Below are 24885 nucleotides of genomic sequence, written 5' to 3'. Positions count from 1 at the left end.
CCCGATATTGGTTCCTCACCAATTGACGCACAGGAATCTAAAACCCTGTATTTCCCCCGAGCTAGGCCCTGGCTAGGGAAAGGGGTGGGGGGGGGGTGAGCACTAGTCAGTCCCCTCTAACAATTAAAGACAACAAGGAAGACGGTCACGGGGGAAAGAACTTAGCTTGAGCCGACTTCAAAGAGATAGCACACATGTTCTCTTAGCACCAGAGAGGATGTAAGAATTGCACTTGCTCCAAGCTTTCACAAGGAAACATGTGAATATCACCGGTGCCTCCCTAAAGCTGACTGAAAGTATTTAAACACCCAGGCCTCGTGTTAATTAGAGCAGGAGGGAGGTGGCCACTGGGTCCTAGAGTGAGACAGCTTCTAAGAAGGTGTCTGTAATGCCAAACGAAGATATCTCCTGCAACCAACTGCAGGACGACTGTCTGTCACATCTCACACACCCGTGACATAAGGATGGCTTTATCAGAAAGTTGCTTTTTGGCAGATATAAGTGTGTGTCCCTTACCCTGCACTGTGCTCGGGTTATATACTTGGAATCTCATCTGGACGGAGTCTTCCAGGTCCTCAGTCACAAACTCAAGAGCTGATAAGTAGACTGTCTGAGAAAAGCGAAACTCAGGGAAGATCAGCACCTGAGACAATGAAGAAAAAGAGGTTAGTGTACATGTAAAGTTTAGAGCAGCGCTCACTATTCTGCTGGTGCAGTTACTGTATACATACATCACATTACTTATTCTGTACTGATCCTGAGTTACATCCTGTATTATACTCCAGAGCTGCACTCACTATTCTGCTGGTGCAGTTACTGTATACATACATCACATTACTTATCCTGTACTGATTCTGAGTTACATCCTGTATTATACTCCAGAGCTGCGCTCACTATTCTGCTGGTGTAGTCACTGTGTACATACATTACATTACTTATCCTGTACTGATCCTGAGTTACATCCTGTTATATACTCCAGAGCTGCACTCACTATTCTGCTGGTGCAGTCACTGTGTACATGCATTACATTACTTATCCTGTACTGATCCTAAGTTACATCCTGTTATATACTCCAGAGCTGCACTCACTATTCTGATGGTGCAGTCACTGTGTACATACATTACATTACTTATCCTGTACTGATCCTGAGTTACATCTGGTATTATACTCCAGAGCTGCACTCACTATTCTGATGGTGCAGTCACTGTGTACATACATTACATTACTGATCCTGTACTGATCCTGAGTTACATCCTGTATTATACTCCAGAGCTGCATTCACTATTCTGCTGGTGCAGTCACTGTGTACATACATTACATTACTGATCCTGTACTGATCCTGAGTTACATCCTGTATTATACCCCAGAGCTGCACTCACTATTCTGCTGGTGCAGCCACTGTGTACATACATTATATTACTGATCCTGTACTGATCCTGAGTTACATCCTGTATTATACTCCAGAGCTGCACTCACTATTCTGCTGGTGCAGTCACTGTGTACATACATTACATTACTGATCCTGTACTGATCCTGAGTTACATCCTGTATTATACCCCAGAGCTGCACTCACTATTCTGCTGGTGCAGTCACTGTGTACATACATTATATTACTGATCCTGTACTGATCCTGAGTTACATCCAGTATTATACTCCAGAACTGCACTCACTATTCTGCTGGTGCAGTCACTGTGTACATACATTACATTACTTATCCTGTACTGATCCTGAGTTACACCCTGTATTATACCCCAGAGCTGCACTCACTATTCTGCTGGTGCAGTCACTGTGTACATACATTACATTACTGATCCTGTACTGATCCTGAGTTACATCCAGTATTATACTCCAGAGCTGCACTCACTATTCTGCTGGTGCAGTCACTGTGTACATACATTACATTACTGATCCTGTACTGATCCTGAGTTACATCCTGTATTATATTCCAGAGCTGCACTCACTATTCTGCTGGTGCAGTCACTGTGTACATACATTACATTACTGATCCTGTACTGATCCTGAGTTACATCCTGTATTATACCCCAGAGCTGCACTCACTATTCTGCAGGTGCAGTCACTGTGTACATACATTACATTACTGATCCTGAGTTACATCCTGTATTATACTCCAGAGCTGCACTCCGCAGAAACTCCTGATTATGTCTGTCCTCAGTTTTTTACCTACCTCCACCTCCCAATCAGGAGAAGACAGATTTTCCGCTCTTGACAGGTTCTGCAGGGGCCAGTTTGTATCAAAAACTGATGATCCCACCACTAGGTAATCAGCATTTAAAGTAAGGTCTGGAAAAAGAATGAAAGCCAATAAAGAAATGTCAGTAGACCACCCCTTCGAGACAGAGAGAGGGGTCCCTCATTTGGGAGTCCAACCATTGGTCTAGGTGGAAAGTTGCTGCACACACGGGCTCCTCCGCCGCTGTATTACATGGGAGGCCCACTTTTTGATTGCACACGTAATAATTCTTTACAGCATTCTCTGGCTGCTTCATTAGTTAGAACAGCTAATTGTTGGGGTCTTGGCAGGTAGACCCCCATCGGGATATGTATTGCATTTTTCCTCCAGCGGGGGCGCTGCACACATATATATTGCAGAACCAGGTTGGTAGCTGATCGTCTGGCATGTCTATGTACATACTGTATTATATAAAAATGCCCAAATCTCCAGAACCTGTGAAAGGCACGTACCTGTTGGCTTGTATTCACACAAGTAGCTGTGTTTTGAGCTGCACAGGTCTGTGTTGCACACCCCATTGGGTCCCATTTTCACACAACGATCCGCCTGGGACGGCTCAGGCTCCCCCGGGAGCCAGTTCTGACAGCTTTCCAGGTCAAACCGCTTCCCCGCAGGGAGGGATTCTGCACTTCTGGTGTCATTGAATCCTATCCACACCTCGAAACCTCTTAAAGAACAGCAAGAGAAAAGAGGGGTCAGTGTGAATATAATACTAAAGCAGAACACACTGGGATCAGGGTCACTAATCCATTGGTCGTTGGGTGTATTACATATAAAATATGGGGCCCCACTAGAGACATGAGATCAGCTTCTTCCAGGGGCTTGTGGCTAAGGTTCAGATTCATTAATTTGCCCCTTGTTTGTTAATGATCAGATCTGCTCCTCACAGGCGGGACCATATACAGTGCAGTGGCTGTGAGTGCACCAGACCAGAGAGCATGGGCGGGCTCTGTACCAGACCAGAGAGCATGGGTGGGCTCTGTACCAGACCAGAGAGCATGGGCAGGCTCTGTAACAGACCAGAGAGCATGGGTGGGCACTGCACCAGACCAGAGAGCATGGGCGGGCTCTGTACCAGATCAGAGAGCATGGGTGGGCTCTGTACCAGACCAGAGAGCATGGGCGGGCTCTGCACCAGACCAGAGAGAATGGGCGGGCTCTGTACCAGACCAGAGAGCATGGGTGGGCTCTGTACCAGACCAGAGAGCATGGGCAGGCTCTGTAACAGACCAGAGAGCATGGGTGGGCACTGCACCAGACCAGAGAGCATGGGCGGGCTCTGCACCAGACCATAGAGCATGGGCGGGCTCTGTACCAGACCAGAGAGCATGGGTGGGCTCTGTACCAGACCAGAGAGCATGGGCAGGCTCTGTAACAGACCAGAGAGCATGGGTGGGCACTGCACCAGACCAGAGAGCATGGGTGGGCTCTGCACCAGACCAGAGAGCATGGGCGGGCTCTGTACCAGACCAGAGAGCATGGGTGGGCTCTGTACCAGACCAGAGAGCATGGGCAGGCTCTGTAACAGCCCAGAGCATGGGTGGGCTCTGCACCAGACCAGAGAGCATGGGCGGGCTCTGCACCAGACCATAGAGCATGGGCGGGCTCTGAACCAGACCAGAGAGCATGGTCGGGCTCTGTACCAGACCAGAGAGCATGGGTGGGCTCTGTACCAGACCAGAGAGCATGGATGGGCTCTGTACCAGACCAGAGAGCATGGGTGGGCTCTGCACCAGACCATGGGTGGGCTCTGCACCACACCATGGAGCATGGGCAGGCTCTGCAACAGACAACAGAGCATGGGCGGGCTCTCCACCAGACCATAGAGCATGGGCGGGCTCTGCACCAGACCAGAGAGCATGGGCGGGCTCTGTACCAGACCAGAGAGCATGGGTGGGCTCTGCACCAGACCATGGAGCATGGGTGGGCTCTGCACCAGACCATGGAGCATGGGCGGGCTCTGCACCAGACCATGGAGCATGGGCGGGCTCTGCACCAGCCCATAGAGCATGGGCGGGCTCAGCAACAGACAACAGAGCATGGGCGGGCTCTGCACCAGACCATGGAGCATGGGTGGGCTCTGCACCAGACCATGGAGCATGGGCGGGCTCTGCACCAGACCAGAGAGCATGGGCGGGCTCTGCACCAGACCATAGAGCATGGGCGGACTTTGCACCAGACCATAGAGCATGGACGGGCTCTGCACCAGACCATAGAGCATGGGTGGGCTCTGCAGCAGACCATAGAGTATGGGTGGGCACTGCACCAGACCATAGAGCATGGGCGGGCTCTGCAGCAGACCATAGAGTATGGGTGGGCACTGCACCAGACCATAGAGCATGGGCGGGCTCTGCAGCAGACCATAGAGTATGGGTGGGCACTGCACCAGACCATAGAGCATGGGCGGGCTCTGCAGCAGACCCTAGAGTATGGGCGGGCTCTGCAGCAGACCATAGAGTATGGGTGGGCACTGCACCAGACCATAGAGCATGGGCGGCTCAACACATCTTATTGCCCATATAAGGAATTGAGATCGGTCCTGGGAATAATGACAATTAGTTATCGGCTTTTTACAGATTTTACACCAAGAGTCCATAAACATTATTTATGCCTCTTTTACCCCCTCTCGCTTCCCCCTAAGCCGTACCATTTGAAATACATTCTCCCCATCCGTACACGTACAGTTCTCAATGCAGAGCTGGCTTGTCATCCTTCAGACTCCTTCCCTCTCCTGCAGTAGCTCTCTATTATATTCCTTCCACCCTTCAGCTTCTCTCCCTTACAATCTCTTCCCTCTTCAGTACCTCTCCACTCTTGCAGCTTCTCTCCCTTAAATTCCCAAAACCCTCCAGCTCTTCTTTCTCATATTCTCTCCACTCTCCAGCATCTCTCCCACAGCTCCTCACTTCCTCTCCACACTTCAACACCTCTCCCTCACATTCTCTTCTATTTTCAGCTTCTCTCCACCACTCTTCACATTCCCGCAGCTTCTCTCCCTCACATTCCCTCCACACTTCAGCTCCTCTCCCACCACTCTGCACATCCCCCCACCCTTCAACTCCTTACCTCTTTTGATGTTTCTCTCCCTCACATTCCCTGCACTCTTCAGCTCTTTTCCCACCACTCTTCACGTTCCCCCAACTTTCACCTCCTCGCCTCTTTTGAAGCTTCTATTTCTCACATGTCGAGAACTCTTCAGCTCCTCTCCATTCCTGCAGCTTCTCTCCCTCACATTCCCTCCACACTTCAGTTCTTTTCCCACTCGTCCGCACCTTCCCCCAACTTTCACCTCCTTGCCTCATTTGAAGCTTCTCTTTCTCACATTTTGAAAACTTTTCAGTTCCTCTCCATTCCTGCAGCTCCTCTCCCTCACATTCCCTCCACCCTTCAGCTCCTCTCCCTCACATTCCCTCCACCCTTCAGCTCCTCTCCCTCACATTCCCTCCACACCTCAGTTCCTCTCTCTCCACTCTTCACATTCCCCCCACCTTTCACCACCTTGCTTCTTTGCAGCTCTTCTCCCTCATATCCCTCCCACTCTTCAGTTCCTCTCCTGCCACTCCTTACATTTTCCCCCTCCCTGCAGCTCCACTCCCTCACATTTCACCACCCCTGAGCTCCCTGCAGATCTTCTCCCTTACATTCCCCACTCTTTAGCCCCTCTCCCGCCGCTCCTCACATTCCCCTCATCCTTTAGCTCCTCTCTCACCACTACTGCAGCTCCTCTTCCTTGAATTCGCCCCAAACCTTCCATAGGCGGCAACCTTGTCTGTCTAACCCCAACTGTGCCTCAATAATGAAAATGGGCAAGAACAATCTAACCCGTATTATTATTATTATTTTTTATTATAGCGCCATTTATTCCATGGCGCTTTACATGTGAAAAAGGGGTATACATACATGAACTATTATAAAGATCTTTAACAAAATATGACAACTGGTACAGGAGGAGCGAGGACCCTGCCCGCGAGGGCTCACAATCTACAAGGGATAGGTGAGGATACAGTAGGTGAGGGTAGAGCTGGTCGTGGAGCAGTATGGTGGAGCAATGGTTACTGCAGGTTGTAGGCTTGTCGAAAGAGGTGAGTCTTCAGGTTCCTTTTGAAGGTTTCCATGGTAGGCGAGAGTCTGATGTGTTGGGGTAGAGAGTAGGGGGGATACATGGGAGAAATCTTGTATGCAATTGTGGGAAGAGGAGATAAGAGGGGAGTAGAGAAGCAGATCTTGTGAGGATCGGAGGTTGCGTGCAGATATGTACCGGGAGACTAGGTCACAGATGTATGGAGGAGACAGGTTGTGGATGGCTCTGTATTCCAGGCTTAGGGTTTTGAACTGTATTCTCTGGGCAATGGGGAGCCAGTGAAGGGATTGACAGAGGGGAGAGGCCGGGGAATAGCGGGGGGACAGGTGGATTAGTCGGGCAGCAGAGTTTAGGATAGATTGGAGGGGTGCGAGAGTGTAGGAGGGGAGGCCACAGAGCAGGAGGTTGCAATAGTCGAGACGGGAGATGATGAGGGCATGCACTATTGTTTTTGCAGATTCGTGGTTGAGGAATGTGCGGATCCGGGAGATATTTTTGAGTTGGAGTCGGCAGGAAGTAGAAAGGGCTTGGATATGTGGTTTGAAGGAGAGATCAGAGTCCAGGGTTACCCCAAGGCAGCGAGCTTGAGGGACTGGGGAGAGTGGACAGCCATTGACGTTGATAGATGGGTCAGGTGGGGGGGATGAATGAGATGGTAGAAAGACAATGAATTCTGTTTTATCCATGTTAAGTTTTAGAAATCTGTCAGAGAAGAAGGATGAGATAGCGGACAGACATTGTGGGATTTTGGTTAGTAGGGAGGAGATATCGGGTCCAGAGAGGTAGATCTGTGTGTCGTCAGCATAGAGGTGGTACTGAAAGCCATGAGACTCTATGAGTGGTGTAGATGGAGAAGAGCAGGGGTCCTAGGACTGAAACTTGGGGGACACCGACAGATAGAGGGTGAGATGAGGAGGTGATGTGTGAGTGGGAAACACTGAATGTCCTGTCTGTTAAGTATGAGGAAATTCAAGATAGGGCCAAGTCTTTGATGCCAAGAGATGAGAGAGTCGGTAGTATGAGGGAATGGTCCACTGTGTCAAAGGCAGATGACAGGTCTAGGAGGAGGACAGAGTTGTGTCGCTTTGATTTGGCGGTTAGTAGGTCGTTGGTGACTTTAGTCAGGGCAGTCTCAGTAGAATGGTGCGGTCGGAAGCCAGATTGGAGGCTGTCGAAAAGGGAGCAGGAGGAGAGGTGGGAGAACAGTTCAGAATGGACGTGTTGTTCCAGTAGTTTTAAGGAGTAAGGGAGAAGTGATATGAGGCGATAGCTAGACAGAGAGGATGGGTCAAGAGAGGGCTTTTTGAGGATGGGTGTGATCGAGGCATGTTTGAAGCATGAGGGGAAGACACCAGTTGTTAGTGACAGGTTGAAAAGATGGGTAAGTGTTGGGATGAAGACTGTGGTAAGGTTGGGGATGAGATGGGACGGAATTGGGTCAAGTTCACAGGTGGTGAGGTGTGATTTGGAGAGTAAAGAGGAAAATTGGTCTTCCGTAATGGTGGAGAAGCTGGTTTTGGAGGAGGAGGATTGAGTAGGTGTGAGAAGGGGCTGGGGGGACTTTAGGCAAAAGCTTTGTCTGATGGGGTCAATCTTTTGCTTGAAGAATTAGGCAAAGTCTTCGGCTGAGATGAGAGGAGAGGAGGGACATAGGAGAGAATTGAAGGTGTTGAATAATTGTTTAGGGTTGTGAGACAGGGAGGATATGAGAGATGAGAAGTATGTTTGTTTTGCAGCAGTGAATGTGGATTTGAAGGTAATGAGGGACTGTTTGAATGCGATGAAGTGCTTATTGGAGTGGGACCTTTTCCATCTACGCTCAGCAACCCTGGAGGCACGTCGCAGCTCTTTGGTTAGGCTGGTGTGCCAGGGGTGCCTGTTGATTGTGCGAGCTTTGGTTATGTGTGAAGGGGCGACCGAATTGAGAGCTGCAGCGGTTGTGGCGCTATATAATGCGGCAGCAACATCCACTTCATGTAAGGAACTAATATCTGCAAGAGGGAGGAGGTATTCAGAGAGTGAGTGTAGGTCAAGGTGTTTAAGATTTCTGCGAGGGTATGCAAGTTTGTGGAGTGGGGATTGTTGCCCTGGAGATGAGAGGGTAGAGAATGTAAGTAGGTTGTGGTCAGATAGTGGGAGAGGTGAATTAGAGAGGTTAGATAGGGAACAGAGGCAGGTGAAGATGAGGTCCAGTGTGTGGCCATCTTTGTGAGTGGGGGCAGAAGACCATTGAGCAAGGCTGAATGAGGAAGTGAGAGATAGAAGCCTAGAGGCAGTTGAGAGAGAAGTGTCAATGGGGATGTTGAAGTCACCCATGATGATGGTGGGAATGTCAGCGGAAAGGAAGTGAAGTAGTCAGGTGGTGAAATGGTCTAAGAAGGTGGTGGCAGGTTCAGGGGGATGGTAGATGACGGACAGTTGCAGGTTGGAGGGGGAGTAGATGCGCACACAGTGCACCTCAAAAGAGGGGGGAGTAACGGAGGGTGGCACTGGGATTTGGGTGAAGGAGCAGTTGTCTGACAGGAGAAAGCCTACTCCTCCACCATGCTTGCCATTGCGGCGGGGGGTGTGAGAAAGGTGGAATTCACCGTAAGAAAGTGCAGCTGGAGAGACTGTGTCAGAGTGGGTGAGCCAGGTTTCAGTGATGCCGAGGAAGGAAAGTTTGTTATTGGTGAAAAGATCATGGATGTAGGAAAGTTTGCTACAAACGGAGCGAGCATTCCATAGAGCTCCTGTTAGTAGGGCTGGGGAAGAGGAGGCTGGGCGGATGTGTATGAGGTTAGAAGGGTTGTGAAAGTTTGTGATGGATCGTGGATAGGAGGTGGAAGTGACTGTGGGGATGTGGTGAGGAGGGCCAGGATTAGGGGAGATGCTGCCAGCAGTGAGGAGGAGAAGAGAAAGTGTTAGTAGGCGGGAGCAGGAGAGAGCATGAGGTGGCTGTCTGTGCTTACAGGCACAGGATTGAATGTTGAGGAATAGTTCTGAGGAGGAGGTGAGATGAATGGGGAGGATTAAGGGAGATATGAAGAGTTCGTTACTGGGTGTAGGGATTAGAGGTGGTTGTAAAAAGTGAAAGTGAAGGATTATAGAAGAGAGAGTGAAAACAAAGACAAACAATGTTTACAGTGTCCAAGTATCCAGTTCCCTTCAGGTTCAATTCAGGGATAATTCAGGTCTTACACTTAAGCAATACACACTTAAGGCAATGCACTGCAGACAAGTCTATATCAGACTCCTTGCTCACAGTATATGGGCTACAGAATGCATTCAGATGTGAACCAGAGGGTATGGCAAAGGTATGGCCCCCCCCAATATTTGTGTTTTGGGGTCTGGCTGTGCCCATAAGTCTCAGTGGATATTTATGGATTACGTAAAGATATAACGGACTCTTTATCAGGATTTTCTGTGCATTCGTGATGTTAATTAGAATTGTTTCCTATTACCCAGTAATGAGGACATCTGAGAACTGGGCACGGCACAGCAGCTCAGGCTGAACATGTGTTTCCTCTCCCGGCATCCTCATCTGCCAAGGACAGACCGGTTGAAACAAGCTGCAATTGGGGCCCCCGAGAGGAGACGAAGGGGGGAAGGATTGCAAACAGCTGCTGTAGGAATAAGTGCACACAGGAGTCAGTGCCAGGAGCTGGCTGGCTGCTCGGGAGGAAATTACACATTGATCTCCGGCCTGCCCCTGAGACAAAACGCCCCGGACATAAAGCTTTAGTCACTGACGGACCCCGCAGGGGGCGCTTATAAATAAATATTACCGCGCTAGTACAGTTAAACCAACAGCACTGCTATATCCATCATCCATGTCATTTTAGGCTTCCAACATCCCAGATCCTACGACTGACAGGCACTTATAATATCAGGTCGATCTGGTCCTTGAGCACGTCATAGAACAACTGTGCACTGGCGATTTCTGCACCCATCGTACAGGACAGACATCTATCTGCATGCAATAAGGATAAAGACTTCCTCTTAAAAGAATTGTCTATGATTAGAAAAACTGTCTTGGTAAAAAAAAACAGCGCCACATTTGTCTATAGGTTGGATGTGGTATTGCAGCTTAGACTAACTTAGGCTAAAGGCCATGAATGGGATTGCATCATGACCTGCAGGGCACCGCGACAAACAATCGGAACCAGTTGGATTTTTTGCAACTAGTAGCAGCGGCGGTGCGACCCGTTTCGCAGCCAAAAATCACTGTGTAGCTTCCCGACTTATTGAGCTGCAATACCAGACATGACTGAAAGACAGGGGTGGCGCTGCAGAAAGCCATTGCTTTTAATCCCATACCCCCTCTCCTCCTTAAAGGGATTTTTTGGTTTCATGTCCATGAATCATCATGCGAGACAAAATCAGTAAAGTATTTATAAAAATTAATGGAGAATTTCTGTGGAGTTTTCCTTTGAGCAGCGGGCACAACATGCCACCATCTATGATTAAACCACAGCTGGCAAACCGCAGGCTTTCCGAAAATGGAATTAAACCATAAAACTAATTGAATTAGACTAAATCCCAATAACCGGCTGTGATCTTCCATGCTCCATTTACTCACTAATCTGGGTAATCAGTTACGTCGGCGGGGACACGTTACAGAATCTGACACCGGTGTTGGAAGCATCCACTTTGCCCCCTTCTATGTCCTCGTACCTGGTAACCCGATTCTCCAAAAATATCTGCAGTTCGAGACTGCTCACGATGGCCATGTCCCCATTTCCAAGATCTTGGCATATTTTTTGGGCTTCGAACCAATCAGCTTTTTCCGATACCAACTGGTAGCAATGATTATTATCGGGGAACACCAAACTTCCGAGTGGGCAGGCGGGAGACACTGTGGGACAGGAAAGAGAGTAGAGAGAGTTACCAATACATGATGGTCCAAATCTCAGGACCCCCTCTATTAGCCAGAGAGGAGAACTTTGGCAAAGACCATCTCTCAATCGAATTCCATGATGATACCAACCATGGAACCACCATCTCTTCCATGGTGATACCAACAGACTTTGGACCCCTTCCACCAAATACACTCAAGCTTTGGCTGAAAACCAAAATGGGTCGGTGCACATAGAATTACCACATGTATGGTTATCATTTGCGTTTCAAAACAAAGCATGCTACTGGTGGTGGGAGCAAATCCTAAAGCAAAACATATGGGTGTCATGAAGACCATCCCAAGTCTTTTAATTGGCATTCTCCGAGAGGTGGCCTTCCACTCAACCGATGACTGTCCTACTAGGTAGACTGCCCCATGTTCCCGCTTACCTGCTTCCCCGCTCTCAGATGTTACGGTAGACTCAACCACCAACTCCGTCCCGCCTCTCACCTTCACCAGGACGTCCACGCTGTCATTGGTTCTCACCAGAGATGGGCACACGATCTGTATCTCTTCAGGCAACCCCACCACTCTCAGCTCATCATGAATGAGAAGGTCTCTGCTGCCCAGACGTAAGGTTACCGTCACGTTGTACACCCCAGGTTGGGCATACCTATGGGTGATGTTGAGCTCACTGGTGCTATAGATCTGATTTCCCAAATCCCAGAGAAGTGGAGTAACGGGGATTGGAGCCTTGACCTCTAAACGCACGGACTCCAAAAGGCCATAGATTTCTTGAGAGTGCAACAAGGTGGCAAACGACTCGGTGGTGGTGGCCTCTTGGACGATGGTTAAGTTGCAGTCAGAGAAGACGGATGGAGAATTGCAGACCTCCTGACACTGAAGAGACACGTTGGCAGTGATGGGATCACCACAAAGGCAGCCATGTTTGTGGTCAAGGGTCCAGAATCCGTAGAGGTTAGCAAAGCATTGTGCACTGCAGGTCTCGTTCGTGGGGTCAGGCAGGTGGATGGGCGTAAAGCTGACCACGGATTCATCAGCAGATAAGAAGTTTTGAGGGCAAAAGATGAGGTCATGTCCTGCAAGAAAAGCCATATTAATGGTCCAGCTATATAATACATCTGCCATATAGCCAACGGTGCATGCCCAATGCCCAGTGTTATGTATCTGCAGCCCCCATTGGGTGGTCCCTCATCTTGGATTATGTCCCAAACCAATCTGCCAAGTATCATGGCCATTACATATGGGAACGCTGACATAGCCCAACTAGGGACAGCTCGGGTTACTCACCACATGTGGACGCGGAGAATGAGACATTGAGAAGCACCTGGCCAGATACCACCGGAGGCCCAACACAGAGGGTAGAGTCTGCCTGCTCCAATCTAACCCCATTTTCAGCAGTCCATAAAGAAAGCCATGACATACGGCAGTCGCAAAGCCAAGGATTGTCACTCAGGTCCCTGCAAATGTCAGAATTAAGTATCAGTTCACATTAACAAAGCAGTGAATAGGTTATTGTCACCATTTCTGGTGGGTGTGGGCAGTAAGGGTGTTATTATCTGCATCCATAGTGATCTAGGGCCAAGAAGGGCTTACTCCATCATTCCTGATGGTCTAGCGTATAAAATGGCTTTAGGAAGGCTCTAATTTTAATATCCTGGGTGGCCTAGGACAACATAGGGGGTCAAAGTTATAATTCGAAAAGTAAATTTTACAATTTATGGTGGTCTAGGGCAGGAAGGGGGCATTATCAGAATTTCTGGTGGTCTAGAGTATGAATTGGTTTTATGCCAGCATCCTGATCTAGAGGCAAAAAATAGTTAATTTCAACAACCCGGTATAATCACTTATAATACCGATATACTCACAATTCCGTCAGGTTCTGTAGCCGCTCTATCAGTCTTCTGTCCAGGGTTTCTAAGCTGTTGTTTGATAGATCTCTAGAAGAAATATAATAAATCCACTATAAGGACGAATGATCCCCTCAGAAATCCTCCAGATATCCCACAGATTATTACATAGCATAGGCATTTCTGTTAAGTACTCCATATGCTGCAGACATCCATCACTCACCACTGGAAATGAAGGGGTTGTATAGGGTTAGAAAAGCAGATCAGTATATTCTCCAATAGCGCCACCCTTTTTCATGGGCTATATGTGGTATTACAAGTAGATACAGCAATACAACACTCATCCCAAGGATAAGAGGTGCTGGATAAAAAGAAAAGCTTTTTTCCAATCTCAGATGTCCCTTTTACATAGATTCAGGGCAAGTGGTTTTACGCAAGTAAAAATAACCAAAAAAGATCCGTATACAACATGTCTGTCACCAGGAGGTGGCGGCAGCTACAATAGTAAGGCGGAGATTACACTAGGATGACTGTAAAAGCATCTTATCCCTTTCTCTGCCCTCTGTTAAAGGGGTTATTTCCCATCATTATTGATGGGTATTTTTGGATAGTGCAGGTAAATACGAGCAATTTTGTAATTTACTGCTCATTAAAATATGCAGCCGTTTTTGAGATATTGACACTTTTCTTTAGTTTACAGCTCGTTGCCTAGGAGACCGACCACCGCTGCTGTTTAGCTTGTAAGCACTGGCTGGGAACAGTGGCTCTGTCCACCTTTAAAACAGTGCTTACAAGCTCAACAGAAAAAAGCTTGTAATTGCTGCGTGTGTTCCTGCCTTGCAGTGGTCGTCGGTCTCCAAGGCAACGGGCTGTAAACAAAAGAAAAAAGTGTTAATATCTCAAGAACGGCTAAAAATTTTAACAAGCAATAAATTGCAAAACCGCTCGTATTTACAAGTTCTATCCGACAATACCCATTTATGAAGATGGGAAATAGAAGAATAAATAAATCCCAATCTGAAGACAACACTGTTGAACATTGCTATAACTGCAGCCAAATATCGGACTATTTTGTGCCAACTGGATGGACATTTTGGAATAACGGGCACAATAAAGCAGGCGTTAACAATATGTTTCTATTGACCTTAAAAAGGGTTCTCTGTGACTTTGCTGGCATAATCAGTGGGGGTCCAAACCTCAAGACCCTCACTGTTCAGCACTATGAACTGGCCTGGTAGCAGATATGGCGACCCATCATGCCAATGTAAATAATAAAAGGGTCTCCTGCTGGACCTTTAGGGCCAATTATTGTGTAAAAGCCTGGACCACCCAGAGGATGGGCCAATCCAACCCTTCGATACTCATCAGAAAGTTTCAGGACTTGAAAATTCTAATATACAGATGGATCGGAAAGTCCACCTTGTTTAGCTTGACTTACGGTTTTCCACCTACTTGGTTAAATTTTTTGAATGTGTTCAAAATTTGGATCATGCTCACCCCAAACACTTATGGTAGTCGTTATTCACTGAAATCCCTGTTCATTCTGTGTTTAGGAGTCCAGGAGGCGGTCCTAATTAGTGATTGACAGCTCAGTCAAACAGAACATGCTGTCAATCACTGATTAAGACCTCCTACTGGACTCCTAACCATATAAAGAAGAGGGATTAAAAATAATAAAATAAAAATAATACTTAATCTATTCACCCCAAAAAACTATATATCAATCGGGTCCTTTCCATCTACAACATGCGGCCCACAAATTAGACACCATATTCAACGTAGACGCCCCCTGAGGAAGTCATTGAATGAAACGTGCGTAGGGGTCGAGGGGCTCTGCACCACTCCAGCTACAGCATTGAATTCCTGTTTTGGTATGTTACCTGATGTATATATTTGCACACTATATGATCTGCAATATTGATTTGTTGCCTCATAATTTGTATTAGAGAGCAATATATATTATTCTCATTGTACCTAAGGGAATCAGTATATTTATACATATACATATGCAATTAAAGTTAGGTGCTATACGAGATACCCTCACAGTTTGGAGGTGCCGTTTTTATATGTAAGTCTTCATGTATATTTTAATAATAAACTTTATACCTTGCTGAATTAAGTTGAGTCTCCAGCTATATTTTGTGCACATTGAGACAAAACTCTTTGATGGAAATAGTTATGTTGTGTCAGCAACCTTATCTGAATTTATAGGACAAATGATCTTTTGATTATAACCATATTCAACGTGACAGGTTCCCTTTAAGTAAAATGGAGGTCTCATGTCTGAATCCCACCAGTAACATATGCATGGACCTTGCATGTTCCTCCTTCGGGAACTCTTCCTTCCTCATGATTTCTAAAAGCCTAATTAGGTTAATTAGCTTCAGAAGCAATTAACCCCATACAAACCAGTATCTGATGTAGGATAATTAGGTAGCAGGCCTCACCGGAGTCCGGAGACGTGGGAGCATTCTCTGCAAATTATGTAAATAATGGGTAATAAATTAACCGTTCTCAATGGAGATCAATCTGTTTATGGCCGCTCTTAAAGGAATACTTATTCTTAAAAGGAAAAGAAAATCAAATCTGGGGAAAGAGTCAACCAGCTTTATTTGTGATATGGTCAGACTTTCCGTTCTGTTGAAAACAGGTATTAAATTTCCCTACATTTCAGATAAACACTAGCTAAAGGATAGGTGTCTGATCAGTTAGGATCTGACAGCGGAGTCCCCCAATGATCACGAGAATCAGGTCCCGAGATCTCCTATAATGCCACACCATTCAAACTCTATGGGACCATCGGTGAGAGGCCACCGGTCAGTCCCTCATCCTTAAAACACTAATGGTCTAGTCACAGGATAAGTAGCTGAACAGTTGGGGTCAGACAGGGGGATCACCCAGTGATCAAGAGAATCGGGTACCAAGATTTCTTCTTAAATTACCAGCTTCGCATCCTCACTGTCCCACCATAAAGTTAGGATCTGACAGCTGGTTCCACCAATGATCATGAGAATCAAGTCCCGAGATCTCCTAAAACTCTATGGGATCATCGGAGGAAAGCTACCAGTCAGTCCCTCATTCATCACACACTTATTGCCTATCCACAAGATAAGTGTCTCATCAGTTGGGGTCCGACAGCTGGATCATGCACTGATCACAAGAACAGGGTCCCCAGATCTCTTCTTGAATTACAATCTTCTCATCCTCAGTGTTCTACCATTGTAACTCTATGGGACCATGGGAGATAGGCCACTGGTCCGTCCCCCATTCATCTTACACTTATCGCCTATCCACGGGATAGGTGTCAGATCAGTTAGTGTCTGACAGCTGGGTTCTCCACTGCTCATGAAAATTGGGCCCCAAGACCCTGAGATCCCCTCTTTAGTGGTGCAGCTTCGCATTCGCACTATGGCACTGTTCAACCTCTATGGGACCAACGAAGATAGGCTACAGGTAATTTCTCCACCCATCATATACTTATCTGATCAGTTAGTGTCTGCCAGCTGGGTCCTCCACTGATCACAAGAAACAGGTCCTAAGATCTCCTTATGAATGACACAGCGCATGCGCCCTGCTGCAGCAATCAAACACTATGGGACCATCAGAGACAGACCACTGGTCAGTCCCCCATCCATCACACACTTATCACCTATCCACAGGTTAGGAAATAAGTGTCTGATCAGTTAGTGTCTGACAGCTGGGTCCTCCACTGATCACAAAAAATAGGTCCCAAGATCTCCTTTTGAATGATACAGCCGAACATGCACACTACCACAACATTCGATCTCTATGGGAGCATCAGAGATCGGTGGGTCAGTCCCTCACCAATCAGACACTGATTACCTATCCTGTGGATAGGTTGTAAGTGATAACATCCTCTGCTGCAACATGCGCTCCTTGGCAAACAAATGGCCTGGTCTGAAGTCTTTAGGAAGAGAGGGATACGGTTGAGTTGCAAACATGTAGGACCATCCTTCCTTCTGGAGCTCCATCAAAGACCACAAAGTTCATCTCTATCTGAGAACATGACAGGTCTGTGCAATATACAGGCAGCCCAATGACAAGTACAGTGTAATACGTCCTTTCTCCTGTAGGGGTGCTGTAGGAAAACATTTTAATTAATCAGCTTGGGGTTCTTTTAAACACCAAAGTGGACAACTCCTAAAATGTTTCGTTAAGATGATGTAAGATATGCGGGAGGAAAATGTATGAATGTAAGGTCATGAGCAACAAGGAAATTAAATTACCAAACCACAATGATTCACGAGCAGGTCCCACTGATAATGGGTCACACACAGGGGAAGCCAACAAGTATTTCATCTGTTTCATGTAGAATTATGGCGCTGACCTCATCGAACTCAACACCTTCTGAAGACACCGTTCTCGAAAGTTGAGGATCTCTCTGAGTGACGGGATGGGAGAGGGCTGAAAGCGTGCTGTCAATGAGCAATCTCCCTGGAGAGCCTGCTGGACTATTGAGAAATTTTAAGTTGTGTAAACTTTCCCACGGATGCAGCGATGGCGGTGAGGTAATTCTGGCCTCGGACCATCAACTCCAAATCCCAAAAATAGCTGGAGACAACACCTACCCACTGCATTCCGCCTGGTTCCCCAGTGTATGGGATTTGTTAACCCACAGGAAGCCAAGACGGTCACTCCAGAAACATCGGGATACAACAGGCAAAGGATGGGCGCCTGCTCCGAGACTGGGATAGCGAGAAGTTGGCAATGGGCTATCCTAAAGGGTCTGCCTGATAGGGGTGCTACTGACCAAGAGCTTGCACACCTGGTCCCACACTTGGTCCCTAAACCTAAGGAAGACCAACTGCATCTACAGTCCTTAGTTTATGAAATGGACAATGTTATGTGGGCAATAAATCAATTTTTGCAACCATAAAATGTACTCCGCAGGGCAAAAACCAACCTAAAGTCAGCCCAAAGTTGAAAACACATTACAAATATGGCTTTAAAGGAATAATACTTATATTGACCGTTAAGAGAAGAGTTTCCAGCTGTGATAAATGCTCAACAATGGGTCAGCCGACAGCCGAAACGTCCATAGGCACCGAGTGACTGAAACCCCGCGGCACGAGTGAAAGAAGGAGATCAACGCTAGAAACATAAGCTCAATTATCCAACAGACATGTGTGAGAAGAGCGATTAGCGGGGTAATAATGGGTTTATGACGTTTGTAAAATATTTAGTTGGCATCGAACTGTGCAACTTGTGGGAACAGAAGGAAAAAAATAATAAAAGGACATTGCGTTCCCAAAGTCAGGAAGTAAAAAAAATATATATGAATCAGGTTTACTGCAGAAAGTTCCAAAGAACATGGATAGAAATGTAGATAGACAGATAGATAGACAGATAAAGATATATAGATAGATAGGAAAGAGAGAGAAAGAAAGCGAAAGAGAGAGAAAGAAAGAAGGAAAAGAAAGAAGGAAAGAAAAATTGAAGAAATTAGGGAAGGGTCAAAGAGAGAAAGAATAAGTTAGAGCGAATGAACGAAAGTAGGAGGAAAGGAAGGAAAGGAAAAAGAAAGACGGAAAAATAGAAAAGAAAGGAAAAAGAAAGAAATGAATGCATATGGAAGGAGAGAAAAAGAAAGAAAGAAACAAAGAAGGAAAGAAAGAAAATTAGGAAAAAGTAACATGAATGCAGAAGGAAGGAAGAGGAATAAAGGAGTAAGGAAGCAAGGAAAGAAACATTGAAGACAGTAAGGAAGGACGAAAGAGTGAAAGAATAGAGAGTAAGAATTGGAAGGAAAAAAGAAAAAGTATCGAAGAAATCAAGGAAAACAGAAAGGAAAGAAGGAATAAGGATGGAAGAAAAGAGTATGGAAGAAAGGAAAGAAGGAAAGAAAATTTGAGGGTAGGAGGGAATGAAGGAAAGTAAGACGAGCTAAAGGAAAGAAAATTGAAAAAGAGAGAAAGAGAGAAAGAAAGAAAGAAAGAAAGAAAGAAAGAAAGAAAGAAAGAAAGAAAGAAAGAGGAGATTAAGCGAGAAAGAGAAAGGAAGAGGGGAGGGATGGTAGGAAGGAAGTTGGCCACACATTTTATCTCTCAAATGAGGGGACCCAAGAACAAAACATATAATGGGTCTCCCTATCCCGGGCCTCGGGGCCTGACACAAGTTCAGCAATCACCTATCTGCTGTATAGGAGCCTTGGAATGACTGCTATACTGTGCCCTAATAACAAGATTGTCACCAGTCCCAGCAGGACCGCCTTCCCCACACCCTTTCCACTGGACCGGCCCCTCCTGTAGGGACCACCTCTGGGGTACATCTGCCTTTTTTTCCTTCCTTTAATCAGAAATGTAATCCTGATCTACATGCAGTCAATGCCGAGTTCCCATGCAATTAAAATGACAATATCTGCACTTGCCAAAAACGTGAGTAGACCCGAAATAAGAAATGTGATAAAGATCTGGTGGGAGGAAACATCATAATTTTGAGGGTTTCAGGGTGAGAGGCGTTGGAAAGTGCTCCAATACAACCAGCATGCTCGCCAGTCCCAGAGTATCTTGCATCCATGATTTTGACTGAAAAGGCCGGTGAAGATTAGACCATTGATTAGGTAAAGTCTCACATTACTCAAACCCTTCAAGAGGCTGGTGATACAGCGCCAAAATCAAAGGAATTCAAAGTATTACAGTACAGACCAAAAGTTTGGACACACCTTCTCATTTAAAGATTTCTCTGTATTTTCATGACTATGAAAATTGTACATTCACACTGAAGGCATCAAAACTATGAATTAACACATGTGGAATTATATACTTAACAAAAAAGTGTGAAACAACTGAAAATATGTCTTATATTCTAGGTTCTTCAAAGTAGCCACCTTTTGCTTTGATGACTGCTTTGCACACTCTTGGCATTCTCTTGATGAGCTTCAAGAGGTAGTCACCGGAAATGGTTTTCACTTCACAGGTGTGCCCTGTCAGGTTTAATAAGGGGGATTTCTTGCCTTATAAATGGGGTTGGGACCATCAGTTGTGTTGTGCAGAAGTCTGGTGGATACACAGCTGATAGTCCTACTGAACAGATTGTTAGAATTTGTATTATGGCAAGAAAAAAGCAGCTAAGTAAAGAAAAACGAGTGGCCATCATTACTTTAAGAAATGAAGGTCAGTCAGTGTGAAAAATTGGGCAAACTTTGAAAGTGTCCCCAAGTGCAGTTGCAAAAACCATCAAGCGCTACAAAGAAACTGGCTCACATGAGGACCGCCCCAGGAAAGGAAGACCAAGAGTCACCTCTGCTTCTGAGGATAAGTTTCTCCGAGTCACCAGCCTCAGAAATCGCAGGTTAACAGCAGCTCAGATTAGAGACCAGGTCAATGCCACACAGAGTTCTAGCAGCAGACACATCTCTACAACAACTGTTAAGAGGAGACTTTGTGCAGCAGGCCTTCATGGTAAAATAGCTGCTAGGAAACCACTGCTAAGGACAGGCAACAAGCAGAAAAGACTTGTTTGGGCTAAAGAACACAAGGAATGGACATTAGACCAGCGGAAATCTATGCTTTGGTCTGATGAGTCCAAATTTGAGATCTTTGGTTCCAACCACCGTGTCTTTGTGCGACACAGAAAAGGTGAACGGATGGACTCTACATGCCTGGTTCCCACCGTGAAGCATGGAGGAGGAGGTGTGATGGTGTGGGGGGCTTTGCTGGTGACACTGTTGGGAATTTATTCAAAATTGAAGGCATACTGAACCAGCATGGCTACCACAGCATCTTGCAGCGGCATGCTATTCCATCCGGTTTGCGTTTAGTTGGACCATCATTTATTTTTCAACAGGACAATAACCCCAAACACACCTCCAGGCTGTGTAAGGGCTATTTGACCAAGAAGGAGAGTGATGGGGTGCTACGCCAGATGACCTGGCCTCCACAGTCACCAGACCTGAACCCAATCGAGATGGTTTGGGGTGAGCTGGACCGCAGAGTGAAGGCAAAAGGGCCAACAAGTGCTAAGTATCTCTGGGAACTCCTTCAAGATTGTTGGAAGACCATTTCCGGTGACTACCTCTTGATCTCATCAAGAGAATGCCAAGAGTGTGCAAAGCAGTCATCAAAGCAAAAGGTGGCTACTTTGAAGAACCTAGAATATAAGACATATTTTCAGTTGTTTCACACTTTTTTGTTAAGTATATAATTCCACATGTGTTAATTCATAGTTTTGATGCCTTCAATGTGAATGTACAATTTTCAAAGTCATTAAAATACAGAAAAATCTTTAAATGAGAAGGAGTGTCCAAAACTTTTGGTCTGTACTGTATATCTGGGAAGCAAATGGAAGGTTTGAGAGATTTCAACTACTGGAAACTTTTGATGAAAAGATTAACACTATAAATATAGTCCAAAATACGAAAGAGAGGACCTGTCATTTACAATAAATATGTAATTTTTTTACCCAGTGTAAATGCCGCTGTTCTCCTGAATCCGACAATGTTTTTCTTTTGTTTCTGCGTCTCTCCGTTCCTGAGTTATGGCCCCCTCTTCCCTGTATATAAATGTAGGCTTTTCAGCCAAGTGGGTGAGGTCTTCTTTAAGACCACGCCCACTTCACTTAAAAGACTAGCTTTATATACAGAGAATAGAGGGCCATATCTCAAGAATGGAGAAGCGCTGGAAGAAAAGAAAAACATCGTCGGATTCAGGAGAACAGCGGCATTTACACTGGGTAAAAAAATTACATATTTATGGCAAGTGATAAGCTCCCTTTAAAGACTCATTCCACCTTCATTTTATGTACATTTTTTTTATAAAACCAAGTTTTATCGAGTTCCAGGGCTTAGCCCAAAAGTACTTGGTAGTAATCGGAGACCATGATATAAAATGGAAGCATAACCTTACCCCGATATTTTTTCCTGCTGGGTTAGTAAAGGTCCATTCCCTTTAAGTGTGATGTGACATCTCTTTGTTATTGTTCTGACTTTTTGGTTGCATAAAGGGAACTTAATCTACAAAGGCTGTATAAAGTTATAAAAACAAGTATGTTTTCCTTCAGCACCACACTTGTCCATGGCCATCCACTGATCAGCCATAACATTAATAAGAACAGCCAAAAAATATCTACACCCCCATCGTGCCATCTAATCAGCTCTGCCGTGTACAGGAAGGGACATAACAGCTCTAAAGGCATCAATTTAGGCTACAATTGGACGTCTGTGGGATTGGAGGAGACAAGCTAGCCTGCAGCCTCCATGTGAATCAATCACCACAGAGTGTCCATGGCCCAGTCACAGGCTCTCCTTCCTTCAACCACTTATGATAGTTACTAAGCAATGCATATCTGCTGTTAGAACCTTGCTGTTAGGTTTTTTTTCCTTTGCTGGTCACATGACCTTGTTGGCCTATTTAGTCCTGCTCCGCCCTTCTGGCTTTGCTGGACTTCATTGTATATCTACTTTCTAGCTAGCCTGTGCTCTGTATCTAACTCTGTTAGTTTGCTTGGTCTTCGGACCTCTAGGTTCTATCTATTTTGTTTGTTCGTCTGTCTGCTGCTATTTCTGTTAGGAGGTGTCCCATTTTCCTCCCAGTCCTTAGTACTTGTAGGGATTCCCTCCCCAAATCTATAGGTCTCCGTACAGACTAGATTAGGACTTTAGCAGGTCTGATCGCAGGATCAGGTTCCCTGTTACATCGTAGGGATTCAGCTGAGTCTTATAGTAGGGACAGATCTCCTCTCTTTCCTTAGCTTTGGTAGCAGAACTTAACAGTAAGTCCAGCCTGTAAATTCTCTAAGGAAAGATTTTTTTTTTGTTCCATCATGGTGTCGGTTCAGGATTTGGCTAAACACCTGCAGGGACTCTCTCTGGAAGTGGCCGAGCTCCGTCAGCACGTGAGTAACTGTCCTGGAGCATATTTCTTGGAGCCTAAGGTATGTTTGCCGGATTTATTTTTTGGTGAACATCGAGAATTTTTTTCATTTAAAAATGCTTGCTTATTGTATTTTCGTTTGAGACCCAAGTCCTCTGGGGATGAATCCCAGCGCGTAGGGTTCATAATGTCACTTTTGCGCAAAGAGCCTCAGGAGTGGGCCTTTTCTTTGCAACCTAGTGATACATGCTTCAGATCAGTGGATAGTTTTTTTTCTGCTTTAGGACTATTATATGATGATCCTGACCGTGTGGCATCAGCTGAGACTGAGTTGAGACGTTTAAAACAAGGATCAGGTAATATGGAAAAATATTGTACACATTTTCGTCGTTGGTCCACTCAAACAGGGTGGAACGATTCTGCTCTGAAAAGTCTATTTCTTGCTGGGCTCAGTGAAAAGGTTAAAGACCTGCTAATTGCTTATCCTACACCTGAGGATTTGCAACAGGCTATGCAATTAGCTATACGGGTGGACAGAAGACTGCGTGCTAGGGTTAATGAGAGCAAATCCTCTGCTATGTCAGTTTCTGGTTATGATAATGTGTGTACTAACAGTGGTGAACCGATGGAGATTGGATCGGTGGCACCTCGCTCTCAAGAAAAACACCGTCGTTTTTCAGAAGGCTTGTGTTTCTATTGTGGAAAATCTGGTCATTTGATTAAAGGCTGTGAGCTTCGTATGAAGAAAGAAAAAAAAATGGTCAGTCACGCCCGTATTGCCTGTTTAAATTCCAAGGGTATATTTTTAGCTGCTTCCACGATTGCTCAGGAAAAATTAATGGAATTTCGGGTGTTTGTTGATTGCGGGTCTACACTGAATGTTATTGATGGGGGATTCGTGGAAAAACTCAATTTAAAACCTGAACCTTTATCATCCCCCATTGCTGTGGTTTCTGTGGATGGCTCCCCTTTGAAGAATATTACTCTCAAGGTCAGTGAATTTCCTCTCACTATTAATGGTGTTCACCATGAGAAATTGGATTTGGTAGTGTTGAATAACTTGCCTTCTCCAGTAATATTGGGTTTGCCCTGGTTGAAATTTCACAATCCTGTACTGGATTGGTCTACCAGTGAAATTAAATCCTGGAGCCATAAATGTTATGACAAGTGTTGTAACGGGCGTATTGCAGCTTTGGATAGGGGAGAATTGCCTGTTCCTATTCAGGATTTTTGGAGAGTTTTTTCTGAGAAAGAATCGCAGGTTTTGCCTCCCCATAGAGACTATGATTGTTCTATTGAATTTGTCCCTGGAGCGACTCTTCCTAAAAGTCGTTTATTTAACCTTACTATTCCTGAGAGGAAGGCTTTGGAGGAATACATACAGACAAGTTTGGCCGCCGGTCACATTAGGCCCTCTAAGTCTCCTGTGGCGGTTGGATTTTTTTTTGTAAAAAAAAAGGACGGCGGTTTACGTCCTTGTCTGGATTTTCGTGAGATTAACAAAATTACGGTACGCAATCCTTACCCACTGCCATTGATTCCTGATCTGTTTAACCAGTTATTGGGGGCCAAGTGGTTCTCTAAAATTGACCTTAAGGGGGCATACAATCTGTTGCGCATGAAGGAGGGTGATGAATGGAAGACTGCTTTTAACACTCCTGTGGGTCATTTTGAGAATCTGGTTATGCCTTTTGGTCTTACTAATGCTCCTGCATTTTTTCAGAATCTGATTAATGACATCCTTAGACCTTTGATCGGTAAAAATGTGGTTGTGTATTTGGATGACATTTTGATTTATTCGCCAGATCTGGAGTCTCATTGGCGGAGCGTGCGTGAGGTATTACAGTTATTAATGGACAATTCGCTTTTTGCTAAGCTGGAGAAATGTGAGTTCGCTGTACAGAGAATTAGTTTTTTGGGCTACATTATCTCCAGCAAAGGTTTTGAGATGGATCCGGTTAAGGTTCAGGCTGTGCAGGAATGGCCTAGGCCTATTGGTTTGAAATCAATACAGAGGTTTTTGGGTTTCGCCA

General features: G+C 45.7%; 1 protein-coding gene across 2 annotated transcripts in view; it reads right to left on the bottom strand.

Annotated features, from left to right (window-relative positions):
- Positions 1–24885, bottom strand: part of PKD1 (polycystin 1, transient receptor potential channel interacting) — a 184924-nt gene that overhangs the window by 124174 nt on the left and 35865 nt on the right. For both annotated transcript variants that reach the window (XM_073648383.1, XM_073648384.1), the window contains exons 2-8: positions 13041–13112; positions 12463–12632; positions 11601–12251; positions 10989–11169; positions 2704–2918; positions 2186–2301; positions 517–643 (exon numbers count right to left, since the gene is read on the bottom strand). In XM_073648383.1, coding sequence (XP_073504484.1) covers positions 517–643; positions 2186–2301; positions 2704–2918; positions 10989–11169; positions 11601–12251; positions 12463–12632; positions 13041–13112 — 1532 coding nt within the window. The remainder of the gene's footprint in view (positions 1–516; positions 644–2185; positions 2302–2703; positions 2919–10988; positions 11170–11600; positions 12252–12462; positions 12633–13040; positions 13113–24885) is intronic.

The sequence above is a fragment of the Phyllobates terribilis genome, unplaced genomic scaffold (assembly GCF_046119375.1).
Source record: "Phyllobates terribilis strain yellow unplaced genomic scaffold, ASM4611937v1 Scaffold_9__5_contigs__length_417890890, whole genome shotgun sequence".
NCBI classification, from domain to species: Eukaryota; Metazoa; Chordata; class Amphibia; order Anura; family Dendrobatidae; genus Phyllobates; species Phyllobates terribilis.
This window is presented reverse-complemented; position numbering and strand designations above follow the sequence as displayed.